The following is a 24,692-nucleotide window of genomic DNA, read 5'->3' as shown; positions in this document are numbered from 1 at the left end:
TGTACATCTCCTGAGAACATGTCTGATCAATGAAGACTGGATTGCTCCTTCCCACAAACCCCTGCAGGGCCGGCAAAACACGCCCAGTGGCAACACGCAAAATGAGTAGTGCAGACAGAATTTGCTCATTTAAAATAAGCTTAATCAACAAACTCGCCACAAGACACAACCGACTTTGACACTGTCCCCTCCTCTGACTTCCATTTCATCCAACTTCAAGTACTCAAAGCAACACATCAGCAGCACTTGTATACACACACAACACTTAAAGGACATTTTTCATCAAAGCCAATTATTGGTGTCATTGTGGTCACTTCCAGGTCTGGGACTTGAAGAGGAAGCTCAATACTGATCCTCACAATGACAGCACATCTCACTGAAGCCATTCCAGCTGTATCTTGGAAAACCACTAACAGCTGAAATCTGCTACTGCCACAATTGGGGCTCAAATAATAGATGCCAGACCACAGGAAACGGAGTACGCAAACTAAATTCTTAAAGCAAAATTGATATGACAACCATATTTTCTGCATTGTGTGTCCATTTAATAATCATGCAATACAAATGATTTTGGTGCAGATCTCTGAAGAGGTCCTTGAATGCCAATGTATTTCTGCCCCAATGGGGCAGAAAATATGACTGAAACCAAATCACACAGCAAAAACAGTCCCATCTACAGTGGGGGCAGTGAGGAAAACATCACAGTCTACAATGGACTGTGATATTCTTTTTTTAACTATTATTTAAATCAGCCATTGTCCTGCGATCCTTGCACAATGCATAACTCTCTGGTAAATGTTCACTGGCTGGCTGCACTCTCCCTTTCATTTAGTCCAGCAGGCAATGCAAACAAATAAAAACACAATCCAGGAGGGACTTGTGTGGGCCCAGCATTTTAACGCTCTGCCAGTGCTAACACTGGGGACTCCATATCCCTGAGCAGCTCTGACATTCCGCAGTCATGATGCTCCCTCTCAGTGAATGTGAGACATGTGTTTGTTTACTTGAAAGAGATAATGCAAATCCTGTCCCTCTCCAGAGATCAGCCCGACCAACTGCCGTTTGATCACTCCAGTCTGCGACAAGAGCCGCGTGCTATCAAAACCCCAAGATGGTGACAAGAGCCTCTCAGAATAACACAAACATGAAAAATATATATGCCTCCTTTCAGGAGGGTCACTGCAAGATGGGAATCCTTGCTGTTTCAACACAAGAGTTTCAGGCTTTGGTGCTACACTCCCCAGTGGGGACAACAGAATGGTGACACTTGTACTCCATTATCAGAACTGAATTCCCTCGGCATATACGCCAAAGGAAAGCACCTACCTGCCATCATTTCCAAATCTTATCAAAAACCATTTTTACCATCACGCAGTCTGCACTGTGCTTTCATCCAGTTCATTAATTCCACTGTGGTAGTGGGTCTTTCTGCATGTAGGATTATCCATGCCTGAAAAAGGAAAGTCAGACCTAAATTCCTCATAAACTAATTTCCAGCTCCAAGTTAAAGGATTTAAGTCAAAGCAAAAAGAAAAACATTGATAAAACATGCACGACATACAGATTTTGAAATCATAATGGGCACATATGCTAAATAAACCCAGAGGCTAAAGGAAATTATATTCCATACACAAAACTACACAGAGGATACAAGCGACACTCATATGATTCCTGTCAACAATCAATTACATCATCTTTGTAATGGTTTATTTTGAAACACTTACATTGAAATGATGATTACTGCTGTCCACAACACTCCTTTGAAGCATACTTCTTTGGATAGTTAGTGAAGCCAGTCTACTTAATTTAAAAAGATCAAATTAACCAAGTACTGCGTATAAAAATGTTTACTGACACTGCACAAGCTCACAATATGTCATAAACTTAGGCAGGTGGTGTGTTTTCACACAGTTAATGCAATTATTCTGAAGTTTAAAGGTGTCTGGACCCTGGATCTGCTGCTGGTCAGAAAAGAAAAGTCACCCTCACTGAGCCAATTACCTTGCTTTATTAAACTAATTAGACTTCTCTTTGTGTAGACTGTACAAAGCTCTCTACTACAATACTATGGTTAAAGGCACTACACCAAATCAAACTGAATTGATTGATTAAATGAGCAACTCCCAAATTAAAAAAGTATAAAATGTGCTGCATAAGACAATATCAAGTTATGTGCAACACACAGACATCTGAAATGCAGACCAGCACAATCAAACATCTGAAGTAGTGCTACAACATACTGTATATATGTGCAGACCAATCAGCCCAAAGTGAGAGGTGTCAAATCTCTCTAAATTTGCAGATGCTGGACATCTGTAAAGGAAGCTTTGTGGAAAAAAACATGCAAGACAATGACCAATTATGTTATATACTGTAGACTTATTTTAAATCTTATTAATGCACAGTTCAAAAATTCACCTCTTCCTCTTCCTACAGACACAAAACAGCTGTCAGATTAAAACTGCTGTTTCTCCAGAACAGCACAGCAATTCAATCCATAATACCATAACACCTTACCACACACACACAGACAAGTAACATGATGTAAATTAAACAATACAACATCACTTCCATAAGCCATCCACAGGATTGACACTGACCTACTTTTATTTCTCCCCTCTCTAAGCTCTGATGGGACTGGCAGGTCTGAAGAGAGGTGCATCGTGGGAAGGTGAAGCCGCCTTTGGTGGCTGCGCGTGCCATATTTGTCACGATGCTGTCATTCCATGTGTTCTGCATATAGGTCACGGAACAGACACCTATAAATGTGCCACTGATACACAAAATATTCATGGGGGGGAGGGGGGCGTTATGTGCATGACGCTGAACCATATGCTATATTAAATCTCTTTTACAATCCGGAGAGGACCACTCTGTTACATTTCATAAATAACAAACCGAATAGCAAATAAGAGGCATGTGGCTTATCAAATCCATGGTGCTGTGGGTTTAGAGGGAAAAACCTTTCCCCCACTTTCGTTACACATTTGACCTCATTTGAGCAATCTCCATCTGTAATCACATAATCCCAGGATATTAATCTAGACTGCAGATTTTGGTATTGATACAGTAAGCAAAAGAGAGACACAAAACAATGGATCAAGAGAACACTGCCTTTCTGCAAGACACCCTATCAGTCCATCTCACGAACACATCTTTGCAGAAACAAAAACTTTTGCATGCAGTATGCTCTCCCACATCCGGACTGGTTATTTCAATGTGATATCTAAAACTTCCTTAAAACACTTTCTTGAATAAATCATTTAAAAACTTTAATTATTGCCCATGCAAAACATCCACTGGGAAACCGATGTGTTCTACCTCAGCTGTACAGTAGGTCGAGGATGAGAATGTATAGCTTATGGTTAATAAATCACACATTCATGTTTATTAACAAATAAGAAATGAGACAAAATGGAAATAACTCTGACTGCTCTGTGAAGTTAAAAATAGAAATGGCACTAATGCAAAAACACATTGTGAAGATGCCTGGACTACATACTGATAAAAAGACTGAACATCCTGTAAGCAATCAGACAGCAGTCAATGTATAACCATATACAATGAAAAGGTACGCTCTGTGGTCTTCTCAAACGAGACCAACTGACAAGTAAATCCTAAACAGGGAATAGCTGTAAACCATAAAACCAGCATCTCAGGAACCTGGAAGATAATTCTGAGAACACAAATCAATGCAGAGGCTAGAAAGAGAAAGCACCATATGGTTCTTGCTAGACTTCGGTACCCACTTACATAACAGGCACAGACATCCTGTAAAGTGAGCGATCTTTTCCTACTTTCAACAAGGAAGCCTCTCTCGTGCACCCAGTCTGTGTCTAAAACAAATTACACATTGCCTCGCTTAATCCGCCCCTGATGTTATCCATCAGTCAGCTGTTCGGACACCCCGTTGAACCTGTGTCCCTGGTAAGCTAATTCAGTGTGACCTTTGCCCTCGACAGGGTATTTTCCAACCCCCCTGCACATTCCTACCAGCAGCACCTTCCTATCTTCCTATCCACACTGGGACAAAGACTGGGATTGGGGGGAAAGAGGTGGACAAAGCTCTTGTGTGTGAACACAGCCACATTTGTAGTTCTACTTCTGTGATGTTAAAAGCATGTTAATATGTTTACCGATAAATTCAACATTACAAAAACAGAAAAAAGATGCAATATGTTACACGAACAATACACATGGCATTTTGCAATGCAATGCCTGTATTTGAGGCAAAAAAACATACAGTACACAAACTAAAAAACTGCAACACCCAAACAGCAGCTACAAAATTAAAGTATCTGGCTTTAGATGTTAAATGCATTTATTTATATCAAAATACAACTATTATGAAAGCCAACCCCAAAACACACCGCACACACAAAATCTCCGAAGGAACAGTAACTGAACAGATAAAGCTACACATCTAAGATGCAGTTATTTCAAGTCTGTCCTCCAAAGATTTGCTTTCATCGGCTGTGCTGCTCTGGATCAGAGACTTGTGTGTATCGGAGCTCTCCCTTGGATCTGCGGCACTGCTGTTTGGACACTGGTAGAAAGAAATGAGGGCACCCAGCTATTCGCCTACCTTTAACACACCCTTGACCGCTGTATCTTATCATTTGAAAATACTGGCCAACAACCCTGTGCAGCTAAACCGTCCTGCATCTTTCTCGCGCGCCCGCAGGCACGATTAGCACGAACAGCAGACACCAACTTAAATTAATCAACAAGCGTAGCATCTTTAATTGAGAAGATCAAGTATGTTTCCGCAGATTAAAAAATTCTTTTCCACAAGTGTCACAGAAATGGGTGCATACAGTAGAATTAACGCGGTTCTTCAGGTCTACGTATACAAGGGAGGACTAACGCCTGTATCATCTTTACCATTTCTTGAAAAATACTCTTGTGTTTAAGCTTCTAACTTGACATGCATTTGCTTGTTTATTAGACAGTTTTTGTTGTTGTTTTGCATGGACGAATAACACCTGTCAACCAAGGAGAGAGCACGAAAATACAAAGTAAAGCCCGTGTAAGAGGCGTAAGAGGCTGAGTGGCATGGGTAGACGCTTACTATTGCCAGTGTCCCTTCTGTGTATTTCAGTGTCTGAACTATTACGTCATGGTAATCGCTGTACATTGAGAGCCAACTAAAAGGATTCTACCGATCATTTTAATCTGTTTACATTCAGACCGCGTAGGCATCAGCTCCAACAACACACATTTAATCAGTGCAGTGCTAGAAATTAATTCAAACGACAGATCGCCGGCTGCATTACGGACATGCGGGATAGCTAATCATCGAATCCATGAATGTCAACGACAGCGGTACTGGGACGATCTTTGTGACAGTGACTCCATCCACTTCTCAACGCCGTTTTGTTCTCTTACCTGGACGCTCTGCAGTACCCGTGCGCATTTCTCCCTGACGTCAGCGTAGGGACATCTCTTGGACAGCATGAGCAGACGGGCCAGCACGTCGTTCAGGTCACTCGGAGAGACAGCAGGTGACCCCGGAGCGGAGAGGACCTCGTTCATCGGCCCTATGTTCTCCACGCTTCTCATAACTTCTTGCCGTATGTTTTCCATTGCCTCCTCTCTAGAGCTGACATCTTTGCTACCCAAGGCGTCCCACCTTCCTGCAGAATCTCTAATATCCATTCTTTTTGCAAATCTCTTGCTACTTTTACCAGTTGCTCAGCGAGCACAAAACAAACTAACTTTTTTTTACAATCAGTTCTACTACTGACCAAACATATGGCTGTGGCTTTAGTTATGTGTTATCACTTCAAACAAACGTCATCTGTCTCATTAACAGTGTAAAACAAAAACAACAGAAAACCAAGAGGAACTACCTAAACGCTAACCAGTAACAGCTAGACGTTACATTGGTTGGCTCGCAAGAAGAGCTTACAAGCTACTTATGCGTTTGAGCCAAACCTTTTCAATCCCACAAACGTTAGCTGAGTAGCGCGTCAGATGGCAAACATGCAATAACGGATGCGAAAAAAAAAACTTTCTTGATATTAACTAATATCAACAGCGAGGATCAGGATGACAAGTTCGCGAACAAAAAATAAAGCTCACACCTGCAAAATACGTTCTTTCAATTCACAAATATCAACAATTCGTCTATTCAAACAAACTCCAGCAAAATCGACGCAGCTAGTCCAGCTAAATTAGCAAGATAGCTGTCTCTCCCTTCTTTCGCTAGCTTAATGGATGCACAATGAAAAATGCCACACTGGATTTTTGTTTGAACAGCCTTGTGAAATAACTCTTTGCCATATCAGTGCATAACTAGACAACTAGCTAACTTGCTGATATTGTTCGTTCTAGCCTGCAACAGGATTCATTTCCTATTATTAATAGACTAGGTGTTTTGCTCCAGAAGCTGGCTCGACATGTTTACCTGCAGATACAAATAAATGCATTTTGAAATCTTCAATAATTTAATTGCAACTCTTTTTAAATAGCATACCAATGCCATCTACTGATGTAATTATCAATGATATTTCATATTATAGCTCAATAGTTAGCTAAAATATCTATTATCAAGCCGTTACAGCTAGCAAGCTATCTTACCAACTTCACTCAATTGGGAAAAACAGTCGCGACCTTGCCAGCTAGCCGACAGATTGCTGGCTGCTAACTCTAGGTACTGCTTTAACAAGTAAACATTCCCGAACTTTCATTCTAATATAACCATTGGACGATCGATATGGCAAGCAGCCATCCACTTACCGTTACTCATCACCCCAGATCCAGAGGCAGTGCCTACTGCCTTCACCTACTGGCAGAGTCTTGGTTTTAGAATAAGTGTGGGAGTGAGGTTGGTATCGGATTGACAGCTACAAAGCTGCAATACCGTTTCACAAAATGGTCATGGGCGGGCACTCTGTGTCACTGAACCAATTAGCACAGCGGACGGCATTCTTCTGCTTATGTTAAAGGGGTTTCTGGGACTTGCAGTGTTAGCAGGTATAATTTTGCAGCGCTGAATTCATAATAAGTGTTACGTTAAACTACATCTCCCATAATTTCTGTAAACTTGCCAGTTAATCGTGGATCTCATCCCACACTTGTTTATCTAAGAAATTTCGAGTTTTAACTGAGGGTACACGCCCACACCGCTCAGTTATGTTTGTTCTTTGACAGACTTGCAGTATGTGGTGGTTGAGATATAAACATCGTAACATCATGTCCACACAATCGCACAATACTGTGCAATGACTACTGAACTGAAAGCCTAAATATTATGTACATTCTATTCATGAACAAAACCGTAAAACTGCAACAAAAAATTATTTATTTTCCCTATAAGCAGTTTCCATTATCTGTATCAGCAAATGAGATATTGGATATTTTGTGTTGTCATTTGAAGAAAGTAATTTGGTGAGCGTGGTTGGCATCCCTTTGTAAAACAACACCTGGCCTGTCATGTCAAAAGGTCAGTATGCATGCGGGATATCTAAAACGGTACGATGTTTAGGGGATGGGACTCCAAGCGGTCGCCATTCAGTATAAGATATGCTTTATGTAACCTTGCTAAACAATGTAACTGCAGTGTCTGTTCTGTCATGCGAAAGAACATTGATACCGTTGTCATATTGATGTCTACATTTGTTTGAACTCCCAGAGTCGTGCAAAATTGCTGCATTTAGGAGATTAACAGATTGACCATGTGCACCGCGACATCCTGTCCAAGGCTGCTGGGTCTCCAGATGGCCAGTGCTCCTTAAGTACTGTGTATGTGATTCGTCATGGACTACATTGAGAGCCTTACCATTAAAAAAAAAAAAAACGCTTTCGTAATGCATGGACAGAAGTCAAATTTGTTAGCATAACGGATGGGGTTGTATTGTCAAGATGTAGAACCGGTTGGCTCTGCAAATGAAAATATGTTTAAATAGAGTTTGACATATTGCCATATTATTATGAAAATGTTTAAACGGATTAGGTAGATTTTGCGAGAGTGATTTTGAGGTTTGGATGGATGCTTTCGTATTAGAAAAATCCAGAATTGACCTGACGTGCAGTAATGTGTTACCAGTCATATGTTAATTACTTGCATAAAATGTGCAAACTCGCTGTCCTTAAAATTGCATTGCAGGTGATGCTGGATTTGCTGCGCGCTTCTGTTGTTAAATGTTGACGTCATTAGGGGACCGAGGGCCCTGCAGAAGGCGGAACCTCAGAGAGCGCCAGTGAAGGAGGGAAATTTGAACTGTGTGTTGCACTCGGTCGTTGTACCTAAATGAACAGGAGCCAGCATATATCCTAAAAGTTTTCTTTGAAAACTCGACCATGGAATCATTTCGCGATCAGGTAGGCACCTGTTTGGAGTTAAAAAACAAAGTTTTCACCAGCACGTTTCATCTTGATGATTTCCCGTGAGTTAGATAGTTAATGCTACTGTAGTTGGCTCGCTGGTTAGCAGCTGCAGTTGTTTAGCTAGATAACTCTTAGCTACTTAGCTACATTTGGTTACATCAAAAGTTTTAGCAAGCTGATTAGCTAACAATGTCGCGCTAGTTACTAGTTACCACTAACCAGATAGGTGGTAAGCACACAAGTTTGGAAATAAACAAGGTCACACTGGTTAGCTAGCTAACTAACTTGCAAACAATTTAACGCCACACTTCTGAACACCACTTGTCATTAACACATCAGTTGTCGTTAACGATCAGGGTAATTTTAGCTGATTTTGTTGATATGACTAGATTTCATTGATACTGAGCTTTTCAATCATGAGTACATGATCATAGCTACACAAAAGCTCGTTAGATATGACTAGCTGGCTAGTAGCGTTAGCTAGCCACTTGGTAACCATAATGGTCCATATTTGCTCATTGACCGGTTTGCTACCGTACTTAAATGAAAGCCGTTTATGAAACAATAATGTTAGCTAATTGAAATATTTTCTCCTTAGAATGTAAGTCTGGGATCCCCTTTTAAACACAGCTATCTCGGAAGTTTCCACCTTCCTCCGGAGAGGAGGTCGTTGCCTCTTTACACGGAGGCCCCATCGGGCCACATAACCAATACCATGAGCCTGCCGAAACTAAACCTAGAGAGGTACCGAACAACATCGGACGCTGGCAGCAAAGGTGGGTTTGGTTAGCTTTAATGTCTCATGAAATCCTTCACACCTGACACTGGGATATAGATAAACTGTCTGAAAATGTAATTATCTTTACTGTTTTGTCATTTATTGATACTAAAGCAAGATTTTCCCATTGACGCTTTGGAAGTGTGATGGACTCAACGCAGTTTTCTTAAAAAGTTCAACATGTTAAGAATGCGGTGAGGGTCTGTTTGGGTTATTTGGGAGGAATGACCGTGAGCACCACGGCTCTGACAGCGGTGATTGCAGCCCTGAAGACTCTCCAGGAAAAGATGCGCCGCCTGGAGCTTGAGAGGGTCCAGGCGGAGAGCAGCATGAAGCAGGTGATGCGAGCCGCCGACCGCAACACCGCAGCCACCGAGCGGCCACTGAGGCGTAAGGAAACCCCGGAGAGAGAGGGCAAGCCCAACAAAGGTACTGCGGATCTTTCAGCATATATCTGCTGCGGGCATTTATGCATTAGATTCTGTTTGAGGATACAATGCTCTAAATCCCACTTTTATGTTTTTGTTTAATTATAGTCATAGTTGTGTACCCCATTTAAAGGTTTTGCACAACCTTGCATGTTCTAGACCTCGTCTCACAGTTGGAGTCAGCTGAAGCCCGCTGTTCCCTTCTGGAGAAACAGTTGGATTACATGAAGAAGATGTTGGAGTCGGCCGAGCAGGAGGGAAACTCCACCATACAGAAACAGGTGCTGTCCTTTGTGAAATGGTTGCAACAATACTCAGACATGTCCCAAAACCTCTACAAACAGTAACCTCAACACAAATTTTCCTACAGTCCATTTCGTGTTTAACATCAAGCATCTCATTACACTTATTTAAGGTGCATGTCCAGAGAGAGAGGCTGAAGGACCAAACTGGACTTCTAACGCAGCTGGAGAAGCTTGAGAAGCTGGAAAAAGAGTACCTGAAATTAAGCAGCACTCAGTCCGTAGCACAGGTACAGAGAATCAGTGTACTTTTAGTGGCCAGTATGACCAGTCTATCGGACAGACAAATTACCAATTTAATTTTTTTTTTTTGTTTTCAAAATGGTTCATTTAGGAATCTCATTAACATGATATATTAAACTCTAAATATTCTGTTTAGTGTTAAAATGCCTACATGTAAACATGTGCCACCTGTCCATTTTCAGAAGAAGATTGAGCTCCTTGAACAGAAATTACGCGAGGAGGAACATGAGCGAAAACTCATACAGGAGAAAGCATCTGAGGTCAGTCGCACTCAGACTCAGTATAATTCATTCTCTGTGAGCCTCTGGCTGCACTTTTTTGATTGTGCTTGTGTTTTTGAACTTTTTCCCCTTCAGTTTCATTACCATCAGTTTGATTGAGAGAAGGCCCTGTTATTGATCTTTTAAGTCTGGATTTCAAATTTTTCAGCTGCAAAGAGGTCTAGAAAGGAATCATGCACTTTATTCGTCAGCTGCTGCTGGGGTCAAACAGAAGAAGAAAGCAAAGACTCCTAACAGGGTAAGACTGGCAGTGATCGTCAGTGATCTTCGCACATGTAAGAGATCAGTATGTTACTCTATATATGTAAAATGAGATCTAATTTTTCCATGAATGCAATATTTCAGTCTGTATTAAAGTACCACTAGATGGCACTGTACCCCCTCACAGTGTTTTTTTTTTTTCGTCCAGACTGCCAACAATGCAACACCTCATGATAATAACTTGCCTTGTCCATACTGTAGCATCAGAAATGTTGGGTATATTTTGCTAAGACATTTCTTAGTTGTAGTATTTGAACAGAATATGCACATCTTAACACACAGCCTTATTGTTGGAATATAATGATTTCATGTTTTATCAGAAAACAGCAGTGGTGGCTCCAGCCCATCTGACTAATCCCAAGGCCAAGCAGATGCCCTTTGTGGCTGGAATGGTACGTATCCATTTAATCAGCCTCTCTTACTTTTTGTGTCCCAGAAGAGATTTGTGTAGAGTGTCCTGATTGGTGGGCTGGATGGATGCCACGCCCTTTCCCCTGTTGGAAATTTTCAGCACCATTTTTCCAGCTTCATGCACTTTTACTGTGTTACTGTCTCTTGTGTACCCCGCCCCCCCCTTAGAGTGGTTGGTAAATAAATTATAACAGTAAATCAGGGGAGTAATGATTATTTTTGGCTTTGCCCTGGCAGTCCACAGGCCGCAGTCACTCAGTGAGCGCCAACGTGCAGAGCGTCCTGCACATGATGAAGCACCACCACCCGCAGCTGTGCGACCCGGTGCATTCCCTCAGGAAGCCCGGCTCTGACACCAGGAGGGGCGCCCGTCGCGCCCTGTCCTCCAGCCAGTCAGACCCCGCCCTGGACAGCCTGTCCGAGCTGCTGCTTGCGCTGCAGGACGAGCTGGGACAGATGAGCTTGTGAGTCCCCCCCCCCCCCCGCCCCGAGCCGTGCCAGTCCATCTGGGGATCTCCGTCCGTTCGTCTCACTTCTGCCATGGCTGCGAAGTATAGATAAGCGGCCGTGTCATCTTGTCATTGTGACTAACAGTGCGGGAAAATATAGATATATATTCTTTAATGGTGCACATCACCAATAAGTAGACTCTTGCACTTACATTTGTGGAATTGATTTGTTATTGCATCTTATTTAGTGATTGCCTGTATAGGCATTCTGTCAAACTGGACACTGAGGGAGTGTTGAGTTTTTTTGTCATCTGTCTTTAGAAAAAAGGTTTAATAGATTCTTATTGGTAAACAGAGGGTTTTGAGTACTTTGAAAGGTAGGATATGGAGAATATTACTTCAAGGCATATTGGTAATTTAGTAACAGAATATGTTTAGATTCAGATCGAATAATTGTGTGTGTCTGTGTGCTTGTGCTGCAGTGAGCACCAGGAGCTGGTGAAGCAGATTGAGCTGACGGGGAAGCAGAAGTTGAAAGAGGACCTGGAGCGGGAGCTTGACTGTCTGGTCAAGCGTATGGAAGAGAAGGGGGCTCAGATCTCCCAGCTTAGAAAACACCAGCTAGTGGTGAGTGGGCGCATTCATACAGGGGACATTCACTTTTCTCCAGGGATACCCCTGAATGTCACGTTGAAAAGCAAGACTGAGATGGTTTTCCGCTTTCCCTGACCGCACACTATAAACAAATGTTTTGATGTGGCTGCTTTGTCTGTTGCTCCAGTTGCAGCTGGTGCGGGGGTTTCCACTCTCCCAAGTGTCAAAAGCTCAGACCTGCTTAACGAAAAGCTTAAAGATCTTAATCGCCTGTTTGACTTCACTGGGGCAATTGTGCGCAAACAACCTTGTTTTCCCCGATTGAGCAGGTGCAGAAGCTCACGCAGAACTCCCAGAATCCAAAGCAGCGGGCAGCCAGTGCTGATGGCAGAATAGGTCGGGTGAGCTGCAGCAAGTCGCTGCCATCCTCTCCGGTGCAGAAGACCCCACAGGGCCCCAAGAGCAAGGGTAACCAGGGCAACCGGCAGCCGCCCAAGAGGGCAGTGAGGCTACAGACCAATCTGAAGAAAGATGACATCATGTGGGAGACGTAGATGGAGCACAGTCCAGCGGCACTCCCTCCCTTCATCCCCCGACTCTACTCTTGCCGCTCTGGACGTAGAACACATTAATAATTAAATTACTGCATTAAAGTGTCGTGCAATGGACGTCACACCACGTAGGAAAAACACCAAAAAGCTTCTGATATTCAATGCGACACTGGGTTATTCCTGTCGACCAGGAAAGGATTCCAAGAATGTTTTCCTATCTGTCACAATTACATTTTTATTATAGAGTACATGTTTAATTGCATTTTATATATTGAGTACATTTTATTCAATTTGTTTTATTGTAAATGTGTTAATACTTAATAAAAACGTATTTAAAGTTTGTGATTTAGTGGATGTTCAGGAATGATTAGAAATATCTGTAGTCTCACTAAGGATATTGTATACATATTTGCAATTCCCAGTGCGACTGAAATAATGTGACTGGACTTGTAATCATGGTAAATTTGCTACCCTTCTTATTTTGGCAATAGAGTAGCCAAACCGCACAACAAAATTATGATTTAATATACATTGTAAAGGCACTCAACATAGTCAGGGTTTCACAGAATGAGTAAGTTGACCCCTGTATCCGATTGGTGCATACTTCAAATCAACGCCCCTCTGAAAATCTAGTCTACGTGATTCAGTCCTCTTAAGGTTTTGCACAAGTGGTGGGATTCTGAATTGCGTAATTGGCATCCAAATGGTATTTGGATAGAAACAATGTGGCAGTGTTCCAAGCTGTCACAGCAGAGTGTTCAGCTGCTGGAGAGTTAATGTTGGGGGAAAAAAACACCCGGCATACTTTCTCATAGTTCTTGGAATCCCTGTATTATGTAATTTGCCAAGAAACACCAAATTATATTTCACTAACTTTGCTGTTAAAATAATGAACATTTGGGCTTTTTTGTCCTGCATTATCTATGAAAAGGGAAAAGAATTTTGTTGAGCATTGTCAGGTCAGGCAGACATAGAGCAATATTCTTGAAACCATTTTCATTAAAATTCACTCAATACAGATGCTTTCAATGTTGCTATATGGCAGTAGTTTTGCTTTTGAAATGAGTCTGTGTGTGAGAAATTTCACTGAATAACCACAGTTTCTCTCCTGTAGGTGGTGCTCTTTAGCCCAGCACAATACTGAATGTCAGTGAAAGTACAGCCTTAATGTATGCTATACTTTGCATATAAGAGACTGTCAAAATGCAGACCATCTTGGGCAGCCTGTAGAATTTATCAGATTTTTAATTCTATTTTTTTAATCAGCCATGTGTGGTCAGCTGCTACTAGTTGGCACAGTGTAAATATGTGCACAGCAGTAGTTGAGCAGGTTTTGTTGAATTTCCAGGGTCATTGAGAAGTTCCATAAGGTGATGTAAGGTGAGGGAAGGTTTAGCATTAAGACACTGGCTTCGAGATAACTACAGACAAAAGTAGTGGGCTTGTTGGCAAGTTTCCTTACAGCTTGTTTATAGAAACTGTGAGCCATTTCTGTGAGGTCCAGATTGATCATTTGCTATTTATGTAAGGTGTGGTGCCAGAATTTTGTACAGTGCCTTCAGTTGTGCTGTTAAAAGCTCTGTTCGTGAGGTTTTTTTGTTTTTTTTTATCAGCTGGCCTTTTTCTTGTGTTGGGTCAGTGGTGAAGGTAGACTGCACTCTTAAGCACAATGTTTTGAGCACCGTCTGAAAGGTACAGGCATTAAATTAAGTGCATGCTGTAGAATAGTATGAACTGACTGTGATAAGCATGGAATGGAGTCTTTTGCTTACAAATCACATCTACAGTATTTTTATTTTTTCTTTATTTTTCTGTTCCAGAACTCCATTAGAGACTTCCACTGTATTAGCCAAGTGTTAAATAATTCATTGAGAGAAAAGTAGTCACGACTTGCACCGCAGAAGATTAAACTAAGTGAAAATATGAAGCCATTTATGACATCTAGGGCCTTGATAATGTTTCAAAACAATGGATTTTATTTTTGTCAGTGTTACATATTGGAACTGAACTCAATGGAACCGAGGAGCTGCAGTTGGAAATTTAAAGTCTGGTTCAATTCCACAACTTCTTCATTAGCAAAATAATTGTTTTTCATTTATGGTCACTGTAGTGTGTGTGTGTGTGTGTGTTCGTGTGCACATGATCTGAACAGGTGATCGATCGATGTAATTACTGGACTGTAAGTACTGCAGTGAAACTTATGGAAACTCAACAGGGTGACAGTCTGAAACAGCAATTTAGTTAATATGAGGATTGCGCTCAGCAGGGTAGCTGTTTGCAAATCAGCAGTCGTCTGATTCTTGCCACCTGGCTGATGAGGCTGGCTGTGGCGTTTTAGCTGTCTGCTGAAATGGAGGGATAAGGGCACCCTGGGATATCACCAGCAGCTTCAAAAAACTGAAAACCACTGTGAGGTACAGCTGATGTGGTTAGTGAAATTGTTCAATTCAGCGCCTTTGCAAAGGCAGATCTACCACAATTTTTGGTTTATCTTTGCACATTTGCATTCACAGTGAATGAGCGCACAGGTCAAAGGTCGCCCTGGGTAAGAGCACACAGAGAAGACCCAGCGGTGCACGCTGCTGGGGTGCACCGGTCTCCGGTGGAGCTAACTCTCGAGCAGATGGAACCATGTGAAAAGTAACGGCAGGGGTTGAAAAGAGGGAACCCCGCTGAGGAGCGTACCGGGTACAGAAACTCTCTGATCCAAGGCAAACAAATGTGGACAAAAATAGCCCTTCCGCAAGTCCCCGAGGGAGGCTGTCGGAAAAAAGCAGATCTGGTGGTGTCTGCTATCGGGCCCAGGAAAGATGTGCAGGCGAAAAGATGATGACAGGCATTAGTCTGAATTATTCCCGAGTGGAAAGTTCCCTTTGGTCCGGGTTTTTTAATCACTTGTTGAAGCGTGCAAGCACACCAAGGCATAATCCTATGGCCAACAGTCTGCAGTCACGTACAGTATGATGACGTGTTTTCCTTTCAGGGGAACTGCACTGTAAATCAAGTAATCGCATGGTTAATTACACATCAAAGGGTGAACCTTAAACAAGTGGTACCGGTGCATGTTTGAATCAGAATCGAACCTCATCAACACGTCATTATGAAGTTTTGTTGCTTTATTGGCAAGTTATTTTTTCTTTTGGGATCAGTCAGTTTCCAACAAATTTACTTTTCCAACAAATACATTTACTGCATGTGTGTTTGCATGCATGGAAAGATGGATATTAAGACGGATGGATATTTTACAGAAGCTGATAGTGTGTAGCTAGATTAATTAATTTTAATAATGGTTTACTGTGCTAGTAAATGTGTTGCTGTGCTGGTCAAACAAAGAGCAATGATTAGAATACAAGTGGAACCTACTAAAAGGTTATCTGGTCTTACTCTATGGTGATTGCACACATTGCTTAAATATCACACTCCTTTCCAGGTCATACATCACTTGGTTGACAGGTGTCTAATGATGTCTGTAATTGTATTGTAATTTATTGAAAAAGACAACAAATGACAAATGAAAATTGTAAAATGATATATAAATTCATACTAGCTATCTTCCTCTGCCTTATGAGGTAAGCTGCCATTATGTCTCCACTACGTTATAATATATATTCAGTGGTTTCAGGATAGCTGATGAAGAGGTGTTCCAGGGGTCTGTGGCTGTAACACAGCAACAAGATGTAACTCATGTATTGTAGTAAGGCAGTGGAACAGATGTCAATCTAAATATGGTAAATGCTAAATGTATTTCTTGTACTGTATTAAAATGTGTGATTGGCAACAGTTGGTGGCATAATGCATTAAAAAACATGCATATTATTGTCATTTAGTAGACATTCTTACCCAGATAAACTTACATAAGTCACAATTGTACATGTTACCTATTTATACAGCTGGATCTATACAGAAGTGTCCCAGCAGGGAATTGAACTTGCAACCTTTTGACTACAAGCACTGCACCTTGCCACACTGCTGCCCCAAACAAACTAACATGAAAACGATGGTTATGTATTTGACCACCACATGACCTCTTCTGTCCCTCTCAGATGGAATATTTGAAGTGTTGAAATCCTGCCTGTAACTTGTGCACTAGCTTGAGTTCCTCCCATACCCCCCCAACCCCCCACCCCCTGAATGCACTAGGCCCTGATCCAGGCCACCAGGGCTGCCAGTGAAAGGGTGACCCTGGAACAGAGGCTGCTTTTGCAGGTCTGGGAGAAATGCCACATCCTGGCTGCTCCTGAGGCCTGCACAGAGTACCCAATCCCAGAAGGATGTGGACTTCCTCTGTAAACACAAAACATGTAATATCGTAGGAAAGCCACAGACATCTTTATGGCTGCGGGCTGAAACTGCAAACAGCTTTTTTGAGAGGAATTTTTAGGGTTGCATCCTGCTGGGTCAAGGGCAAGTACAGCGCAAAACACAGCGTTCAAGTCGGTCTTTGCTAAAAATGTTGTTTTTTCAAGTCCTGGAAAAGCAAAGTAACATAAGATCTGATGTTTCTGTTTTTATTTTTGTGGTTCCCGATCCTCCTTTAATTGTTTGTATTCTCAGCACGATTTATTTGACTAACTGGTGTTTGCAGGGTTCAGCTTCATGATAGCATGTGCTGCCAGACAACATTTACCTCTTGTGTCTCCATTGCTTTCAGAGGACCCATTCTTCAAAACATTGGCTTATTAGGGCTGGAGTCTGTTCAGAAAACACAGGGCAAGCACACACAGTCTTTCCTTTCATCAGGATCTATCTCATACAATAAATAGAGCAGACTGTAAGACTAGAAGACTGATAGATGCAATTTTCTACTATTTTCTGCGGCAAGTATTGGACAACTGACAATTGTCTGTGGTGGTGTCATGTGAACAGATACACTTACCCTCTACACTCAGCAGCAGTGTAAACATAGTAATTTCCTGTGACTCGGGAGCAGGTAGTGGAGGTCAAAAAGGGGGTTCTTTGTAGAATTCTGTTGCAATATACGCATTTAAGTTGAACGTTTAGTTGATCTGTCTTGTGAGAAATGCCAAGATACTTGTGAAAATACAGGAGAGCTGAAGAACACAACCTGTCACTACTGGACGTAGAGGTGATTCTGGCTGCAGGGATAGTGTGCACTCATTCCAGTCACTGCTCTGCTGGGTCACCAGTCTGTCATGCGGCACTCCTGCTTCAAGTTAGGATAAACACAGAGAAGGATGGGTAATAGGGACTCAAAGGAGCCTGATCTTGGATCTTCAAATGCACTGACACCTTTCAATGAATTCATTTGAAAAGCTGTTCACAGTAGAACTAATAGACTCACAGCAATGACTTCATCTGTGTATTACTGAATAATTATGTATACAATGACCCAGACTTGTCAAAGATGTCAATTTGAGAGATACTGAGGTACCAGGCTGCAGGATCACTGCTCTGTCAGCACTAAAGTGACACCGCAACATCCATCCCACGCAAATTTTTCCCTCCGTGTGTCAGAGCTACAGAGGCCAGTGACACAGGGCGCGTGGCCGTGCCACTTCCCTGTGAATCTTGTGACAGAGACGCAGACAGGAGCCTGTGTCAGAGCGACGGGACGCGCAGAGATAGCAACGCCCTGAGTCACAAGCCACCGGGGTGAGGAGGCCGAACCCCTTGAGCTTCCTGCCCCACCCTGGGGAACGTGCTTGGCAGAAAGCAACATTTTTGCTTAACCTGTGGTTCACTCACTGCATCTCTTAGCTGGTAATCATGTACAAATCCCCAGAGGAGAGACACTGGTTTCCTAAAGCTACTGTCCACTGCAGAAATCAAACATTGGTGTTTAAAAAAAGTCCTATGATGTCTGAGACAACACCGGATTAGAATGCGCTGCCTCAGCTGACCAGATTGTTTCATTCCAAATCTGAGAGACCCTCGAGTCTGCTATTCTCCGAATGACGGGCACACTGAGGCTCTGAATCCCTGGCTTTGTTTCTACAGCTAACTGGATTACAGCGGCTGCTGGAGAAATCGAATTATTCAAATTAAACCTGAGTCTTCTCACCGATGACACAGACAAAGGCAGACAGTGTTCTGGTGGACGGCCCTTCTCTGTTTGCGTGAAGATGCATTGTGCTGTGGATCACAGGCCTGCTAGCCACTAGGCCGGGCCCTTCGGTGGACCCCAAAGGAAGGTGTCTTCACGCCTTGAAATGGTTCATTACTTGGTCTATTTTTCTCACTCAGACAAACCCTTTGACCCACCTGAACCCCAGGCGGCTTCACAGCTCACCACTGACTGACGCAGGTCACAAGAGAACCAGCACCGCCACAGTACGTACGGCCCCTTGGGTTTCATTTTTCATAGTTAGCATGACTAATTGCATTAACCTCTGTCACAAGAGAACATTGCAAAGAGGATATGTTGTCCTCTAGTTTCCATATGCACAATCTGTGTTGATGACATGGCATTTCTATGTATAACCATTTCAAGTTCAGTTAGCAGTCACTGTGCAAGTAAATGTTATATCATTAATAAATATTGTTCTAGATATAATTAATAGTAATTAGCCAGCATAGGATAAAATCGTTGTGGTTTTCTGTTTTGTTTCCTTTTTTCCCTGTTGTATAGATTTTGAATACATAACGTAAGATCACTAAACAAGAACAGACTTGTAAAATGATTGGGCAACCTACTGCCAACCTAAGTGGAACACAAGTACATAGTGTTTTCGATGGTGTGGAACAAATTCTTTTGTTTCAAATGTTCTAATTCCCGTAATCCTATCATCTACCACTACAGCAAAGCAGGAGTCCAGGAAAAAAAAAGAAAAGAAAAAAGTTTCAGCGGCAGTGCATCAAGGGCACAAAAACAGTGCACGGTCTGTGTTGTTTCCCTTTTCCAGGCAGACTGGTGATTACTTTTTGCAATGTTAGCAGGACTTACCATGACCCAAAACAAGCCACGTTTCCTGTTAGTCCGACAAGGATGGGCGCAGTGCCTTTCATAATGTGTATCTGACAGGAGACGAGGAGCACTAGGAAGATGGGGGAAAATGTGTGAAGGCAGGGGAGTAGGTGTTCCCCATGGCTCCGAATCAGGACCTCATGCAGACGTTTTCTTAAACCGTTGTTCCATTCACTGTTGTGGTGGCATCAGAATGTCTTGGAGCATCACCAAGCCATTCCAAAAACTTATCTAAGTCCCCAGTCCTGCGCAATCTCCCCTCAACCCCTCAAGATTCATTGTCGATAACACCATCACTGAGTCCCCTCACCTCTTTTTCATGAATGCACCTTTTAAGTCTTTAATGCTTTCTCTCTCTCCGGGGTCTTTGAACAGTTGTGGAACCTGGAGGAACTGTGAAAGAAAAGCAGCTTTACAGAAATGACTGTATCAACCACAGAAGCAACAGTCAGCTGTCTTGAAATGCACAGGTAGTTGTCTTGGGATGCGTGGTTAGTTGTACTAATGCAAGCAGGTAAGTCAGTGTAAATGTGTGGGTAAGGTAGTTCCAGACCAGAGAGAATGAATCTTTGTCCACTCTGTTTTCAAACAGGACCAATACCTAACATTACAATTACAATTGCCTCAACGGTACAACAATGAATGGGAAAATATCAGCATGTCCACTTAGGCAAAAACAAGACAAAAATAGTCTTGGTTTCAATTCTCAGCTCTTTCTGATTCTGGAAAAAAATCCATTGTGAGGTATTTCAGGAAAATATTATTGGACCTTTTCATAAAGATGGGACACATTAGCTTTATCTTTGCCTTCCAGTGCTACTGTGCACACGCTTAAAATTTATAGGCCAGACATGAAAAAAAATCCAATATGAGTTCCCTTTTTAATATCATGTTGTGAGTATAACAATTAAAGAGAGTATTGTTTTCCTTCATCTCCTGCTGCTTGTCAAACAGAACCCATAATAATCCGCCAGTTGGCCCCGGCAACCTTCAGCCAGCTTATTTTTAGAAACCGCTCTGCTCTCCTTGTAATGTGTTGCTGTGGTGCACTGAAATTAGAGTGGGCGAGTTAACTTTGAACAGCGTGTCACCATTCTCCATGTTCAAGTGGAGAGTTAGAGACATGCTCTGACATTCATGCCATCAACAGGATGTAAAATAAATCGTATACATGGGCACAAAGAAGATCATAATAACAGTGGGGAGAATCTCAGCAAGCACAGGACACTGGTAAAGCTGACACACCGATGAGTTGGAACTTATTTAAATAACTTGTTTATTTAACCAGCTGGCCAGTTCTCCATGAATGCACACCAAATGGAATGTGTTCAGTGTGTGGTGTGAGGATGGTGCATGGTGTTTGTTAGTAGTCATGTTTTGAGTCTTCAGAATGTTGAGTGTGTACAGTGCATGCTCCCAGCTCTGACTTAGCCGGGTGCAACAGGAGTGAGTGATGTGTGCATTGTGTATATAATATTATATAATATAATGTGTGTGTAGCTCTGACAGTGTGTGGGCAAAGTTATCTCTGTGGGGAGTATACAAAGCCAACCCAGTTACAGGTAGAGAAAGTGTTCTTGATTTCCCAGGGCTCTCAGTGCCAAGAGCTCATATGATTATGCACACAAATACACACACGCATGCACACAAATACACAGACACACACATGGACAAGCACACATGTAGTCACATGCATACACATACCCACTCTCACATGCACACACACACGTGCACACACACACACAAAACCTGCTTGCTAATACAAGATAAAGCCACCTACGCACAATTTCTCTTTATCTGTGCTGCAGTGGTAATAATCTCGTTTTACTGTAGGTATAATTTGTTTGTTGGGATCTATTTCTGGAGCAAGTACACTGTCTCTCATTGCAGGCTGTGATAAACATGTCCATTAAAAGGTCACTGATGATAGGGATGGTTATACATGGACGGCACTCCACAAAGCATGCAGCTTCAGAAAGTAGAGCACCACTCAGTCCTGGAGAACATTTTGCAGGACCCTGAGGCAAGTTCAGAGGGCAAAACTTTTTATTTGCAGCTTCACCGATGCAAGATGGAATCTGGAGCTAGAGGTTGTGGGGTTTCAGCCAGCTTTGTGCTTGACTTCCCATCTGCACCTAGGTGAAATTTTACACTGCCCTTTGACTGCTGAACAATGTCCACATGTTCTCCCGCCCGCCTCCAGACCAGGGAGGGAAACAGCCGGGCCAGCCAGCTGCATTAGCGGAAGAGTGATGCAACAGACACACACTCAGGACGGTGGAGGATGCAGGATTCCCAGAGATACTTACATAACACCTTAAATATTCTATGGATATGAAGCATTAATTACGTGAACAGTAACTTCCTTTGATGAGAATGGAGCTACTCTTACGCTCATATAATGAAGTCATAAAAATGGTGTTTCTATAAAGCTCCTATTCGCTGGAAAATCTTTCGCCATTCACCAGAGACACTGCATTGTGCCCTAGGTGACTCTTTCTTTTTTTTTTTTTGGAGGATTTGCTCCATCTGAAAGACGCACCTGTGTAATCTGACACTGTGAGGCAGGGACAGGTTTTCAGAGGGAGCTGTAGCAGCTCTAGCAGTTAACCGCACAGCCTGTTCTGTCCCCGGTGAAAGACGAGAATCCAATTTCTGCAAAAGCGCAGCCTGGAACTCTGGCAGCAGAGCCAAGTCTGCAGCAGCCTCTGGCTGTGCTTTTGACAGGGCTGACCATTTACAGGACCTGGTCCATTCTGTTCTACAGGAAGTGATGCAAAAGTGACCACGAAGCAGGGGTTTGCACAACAGTGCAGAAATACTATGACAATGTCAGACTCTTCATTTCATTTTAAATTTCACTTTCAATTCACGTCATCAGTGCTTCTCACACAAGTCATCCTGGTTTCAAGGAAAGGGTAAGTGTTGTGATCCTTGTTGAGACAGGCATCCCAATGCACCAGAAATCTTAAGCCTGTACAATAAAAATGTTTCACTGTCAGAACCTTCCAACATCTAACAGCCACCTCAGAATGGATGAACGAACCACTGTTGAAATACTGTGTTCTTGAGGTGGTCATGAAGATGACTTAATTGGTCAGTCAACAAACACGCAGTCTACGCCTGTCTCTTACACCGAGGCGGCCATAGTTCCTCTGGGAGGTCCAGAAGCAAAAGTGTCCTCATCCTCCAAATTCATACTGAGGCTCATCCGTGTTTCTCTTGTGTCAGGGAGTAATACTGTAAGAGCAGAATTTTGCCGGTGCAACTGTGCAACAGTGTTACTATGACTACAGTTGTGTTGTGGGATATAAGAACAAAATCAGAATTAATGTGCAATATTCTGCCCTGTATTGCTCAGTGTTTCTGGGTTTCAAATAAAGCCCTTTTGCACAGCAGAGTAAGCTCAAGCATTTCATAAAGGATCCTCATAACATTCTGTATTATTCATTTATTTTATTTGTAACTGTGGAAAGAGTGAGTTACGGTAAAAGACATTTCAGTAGGCAACAGGATGCAAAATATTGAGATCTACCACAGAAACCTCAGGCAAACAGCTAAAGACATCACTCTGGGCAGAGCCGATGGTTGAGAGTGTAAGCTTCTAGAGAGGTCTGCAGGTTGTGTAAGACGACATCAGCATGAATTAACACAGCGTGAAAAGGTTTCTCCTCCTTCATTTCAGAACCTCCATCTTCACAGCAGTTAATTAACCAGTGCGGCAAACACGCTCTGTCCACCAGACAAAGGAGAAGACTCAATAAGGCAGCAATAAGCAATAACAAGGTTACACCACGTAATGCAGAGTCATTGAAATGGCCTCTTTTGTAATAAACGTAATTGAATCACATGCAGCCCCTGGGTCTGTACTGTATGTCTTTGTAAAAGGTCTGCTTGTAAGACAGGCCCCGCGTGGGAGCAGAGAGCAGAGTTTTCAGGCTGTTATACTGCATTCATTCTTGCCACTGACATCAGAGTGGGCTTAGGGCATGATGCCATTTCTGCGTTTTGCTTAATGAGCAGGACAAGGAGTCCGTGCACACCACTTCAGGGGCACCTACGTGTGACTGCAACTGATTGCTCCTCATTCTCTCTGTGAAATGAGATCCACCACAGACAGTGCGTCTCAACATGAAGCTCTGGAGCATAAATGATCTTTATTGGCAACACTGACGCAGTTTGGCCTGTGCCTTTGTTAGCGAACGAAACCTCACCCTCACAATGAGAGGTAGAGCTGGACTTGTTCCAATCGAACTACAGACACAGTATCACACTGTGTCACAGTGAAAGGGGGGGGGGGGGGGGGGGGGGGGGGGGTGGGGGTAAGCAGAGAATACATTCTGTGGAAACAGTTGTGGGTCCAGCACAGCAGCAGACCAGAATCGGTTTTCAGGAAACCCCTGCAGTGTTCCTGGGCCTCTCCACACTGCAGAAAGGAGTCTCACCAATGCACCCCTCTGAAGACCTATACATAAAGGGCCTCATTGAAACTCCCTGGCTAAACAAGTGCTAAACAAGAACCATTTCCACCTTAATGGTTTAATAAGAGCTCTTGTTTACATTTCCAAGCTGGTATTCTTTTGAAGAAATTTAAAGTCAAATTTAAATCCATTATTCTCATTGGACACATTTCTTGGGGTTTTGTCTCAAATACAAAAAAATGCATGTTGAATTTATAGAGCCGCTTTTCAAATTCTTCATAAAGCTATGAAAAATGACATTGATGAAGGTACTACTGCTTTGTGCTGGTAGGAGCTCAGTCACACAGATCCAGGCCAGAGGGATCCATAATGAGCCTTTATGATAGAAGCCCTGCTAGGTTTCACCTTCCTTCAGCAACTGGAAATCACAAAACCAGTGAATAAAGTTTACATTAGCCCACAGTTTACACTAGTTTGAAGGGAGAGACCTTTTTCACAGAACATGATCACGACACTAAGCCCAAGGCTGCAAAGCAAATGACATCAGCAAAGCTGTTTCACCTGCAATAAGTTAAATTATGAAAGGCATTTAACATTACCGTTCACTGAACTGGATAGTTAGTGTGCATACAGCATTGTACACACGTCATGGGTGATGTTTCTGAATTCATTACATAGCTCAACACATGGGTCAGGGCAAAATGAGCAACAAGAGTA

General features: G+C 42.5%; 2 protein-coding genes across 2 annotated transcripts in view; one reads left to right on the top strand and one right to left on the bottom strand.

Annotated features, from left to right (window-relative positions):
* The window catches only part of sesn1 (sestrin 1), a 43,907-nt gene extending 37,940 nt beyond the window's left edge, over positions 1–5,967 (bottom strand). The window contains exon 1 of the mRNA XM_036549520.1: positions 5,389–5,967. Within this exon, the coding sequence (XP_036405413.1) occupies positions 5,389–5,658 (270 nt within the window). The 5' untranslated portion in view covers positions 5,659–5,967. The remainder of the gene's footprint in view (positions 1–5,388) is intronic.
* Positions 5,968–8,304: 2,337 nt separating this feature from the next.
* Positions 8,305–12,632, top strand: cep57l1 (centrosomal protein 57, like 1). Its single transcript, XM_036550248.1, has 10 exons — positions 8,305–8,325; positions 8,930–9,107; positions 9,362–9,538; positions 9,697–9,818; positions 9,953–10,069; positions 10,265–10,342; positions 10,945–11,016; positions 11,273–11,499; positions 11,967–12,111; positions 12,408–12,632. The coding sequence occupies exons 1-10, from the start codon at positions 8,305–8,307 to the stop codon at positions 12,630–12,632; spliced, it is 1,362 nt and encodes a 453-aa protein (XP_036406141.1).
* The last annotated feature ends 12,060 nt before the right edge of the window (positions 12,633–24,692 follow it).

Source organism: Megalops cyprinoides, chromosome 17, assembly GCF_013368585.1.
Source record: "Megalops cyprinoides isolate fMegCyp1 chromosome 17, fMegCyp1.pri, whole genome shotgun sequence".
Classification (NCBI taxonomy): Eukaryota; Metazoa; Chordata; class Actinopteri; order Elopiformes; family Megalopidae; genus Megalops; species Megalops cyprinoides.
The sequence above is the reverse complement of the archived record's forward strand: the minus strand, read 5'-3'. Positions and strand labels throughout refer to the sequence as shown.

Bases quoted from the DNA above. Each gene is read 5' to 3' on its own strand.
- cep57l1 (XM_036550248.1), top strand. From the start codon at position 8,305: ATGGAATCATTTCGCGATCAG. The intron at 8,326-8,929 runs GTAGGCACCTGT...TTTTCTCCTTAG, and splicing joins TGGAATCATTTCGCGATCAG to AATGTAAGTCTGGGATCCCC. The intron at 10,070-10,264 runs GTACAGAGAATC...GTCCATTTTCAG, and splicing joins GCACTCAGTCCGTAGCACAG to AAGAAGATTGAGCTCCTTGA.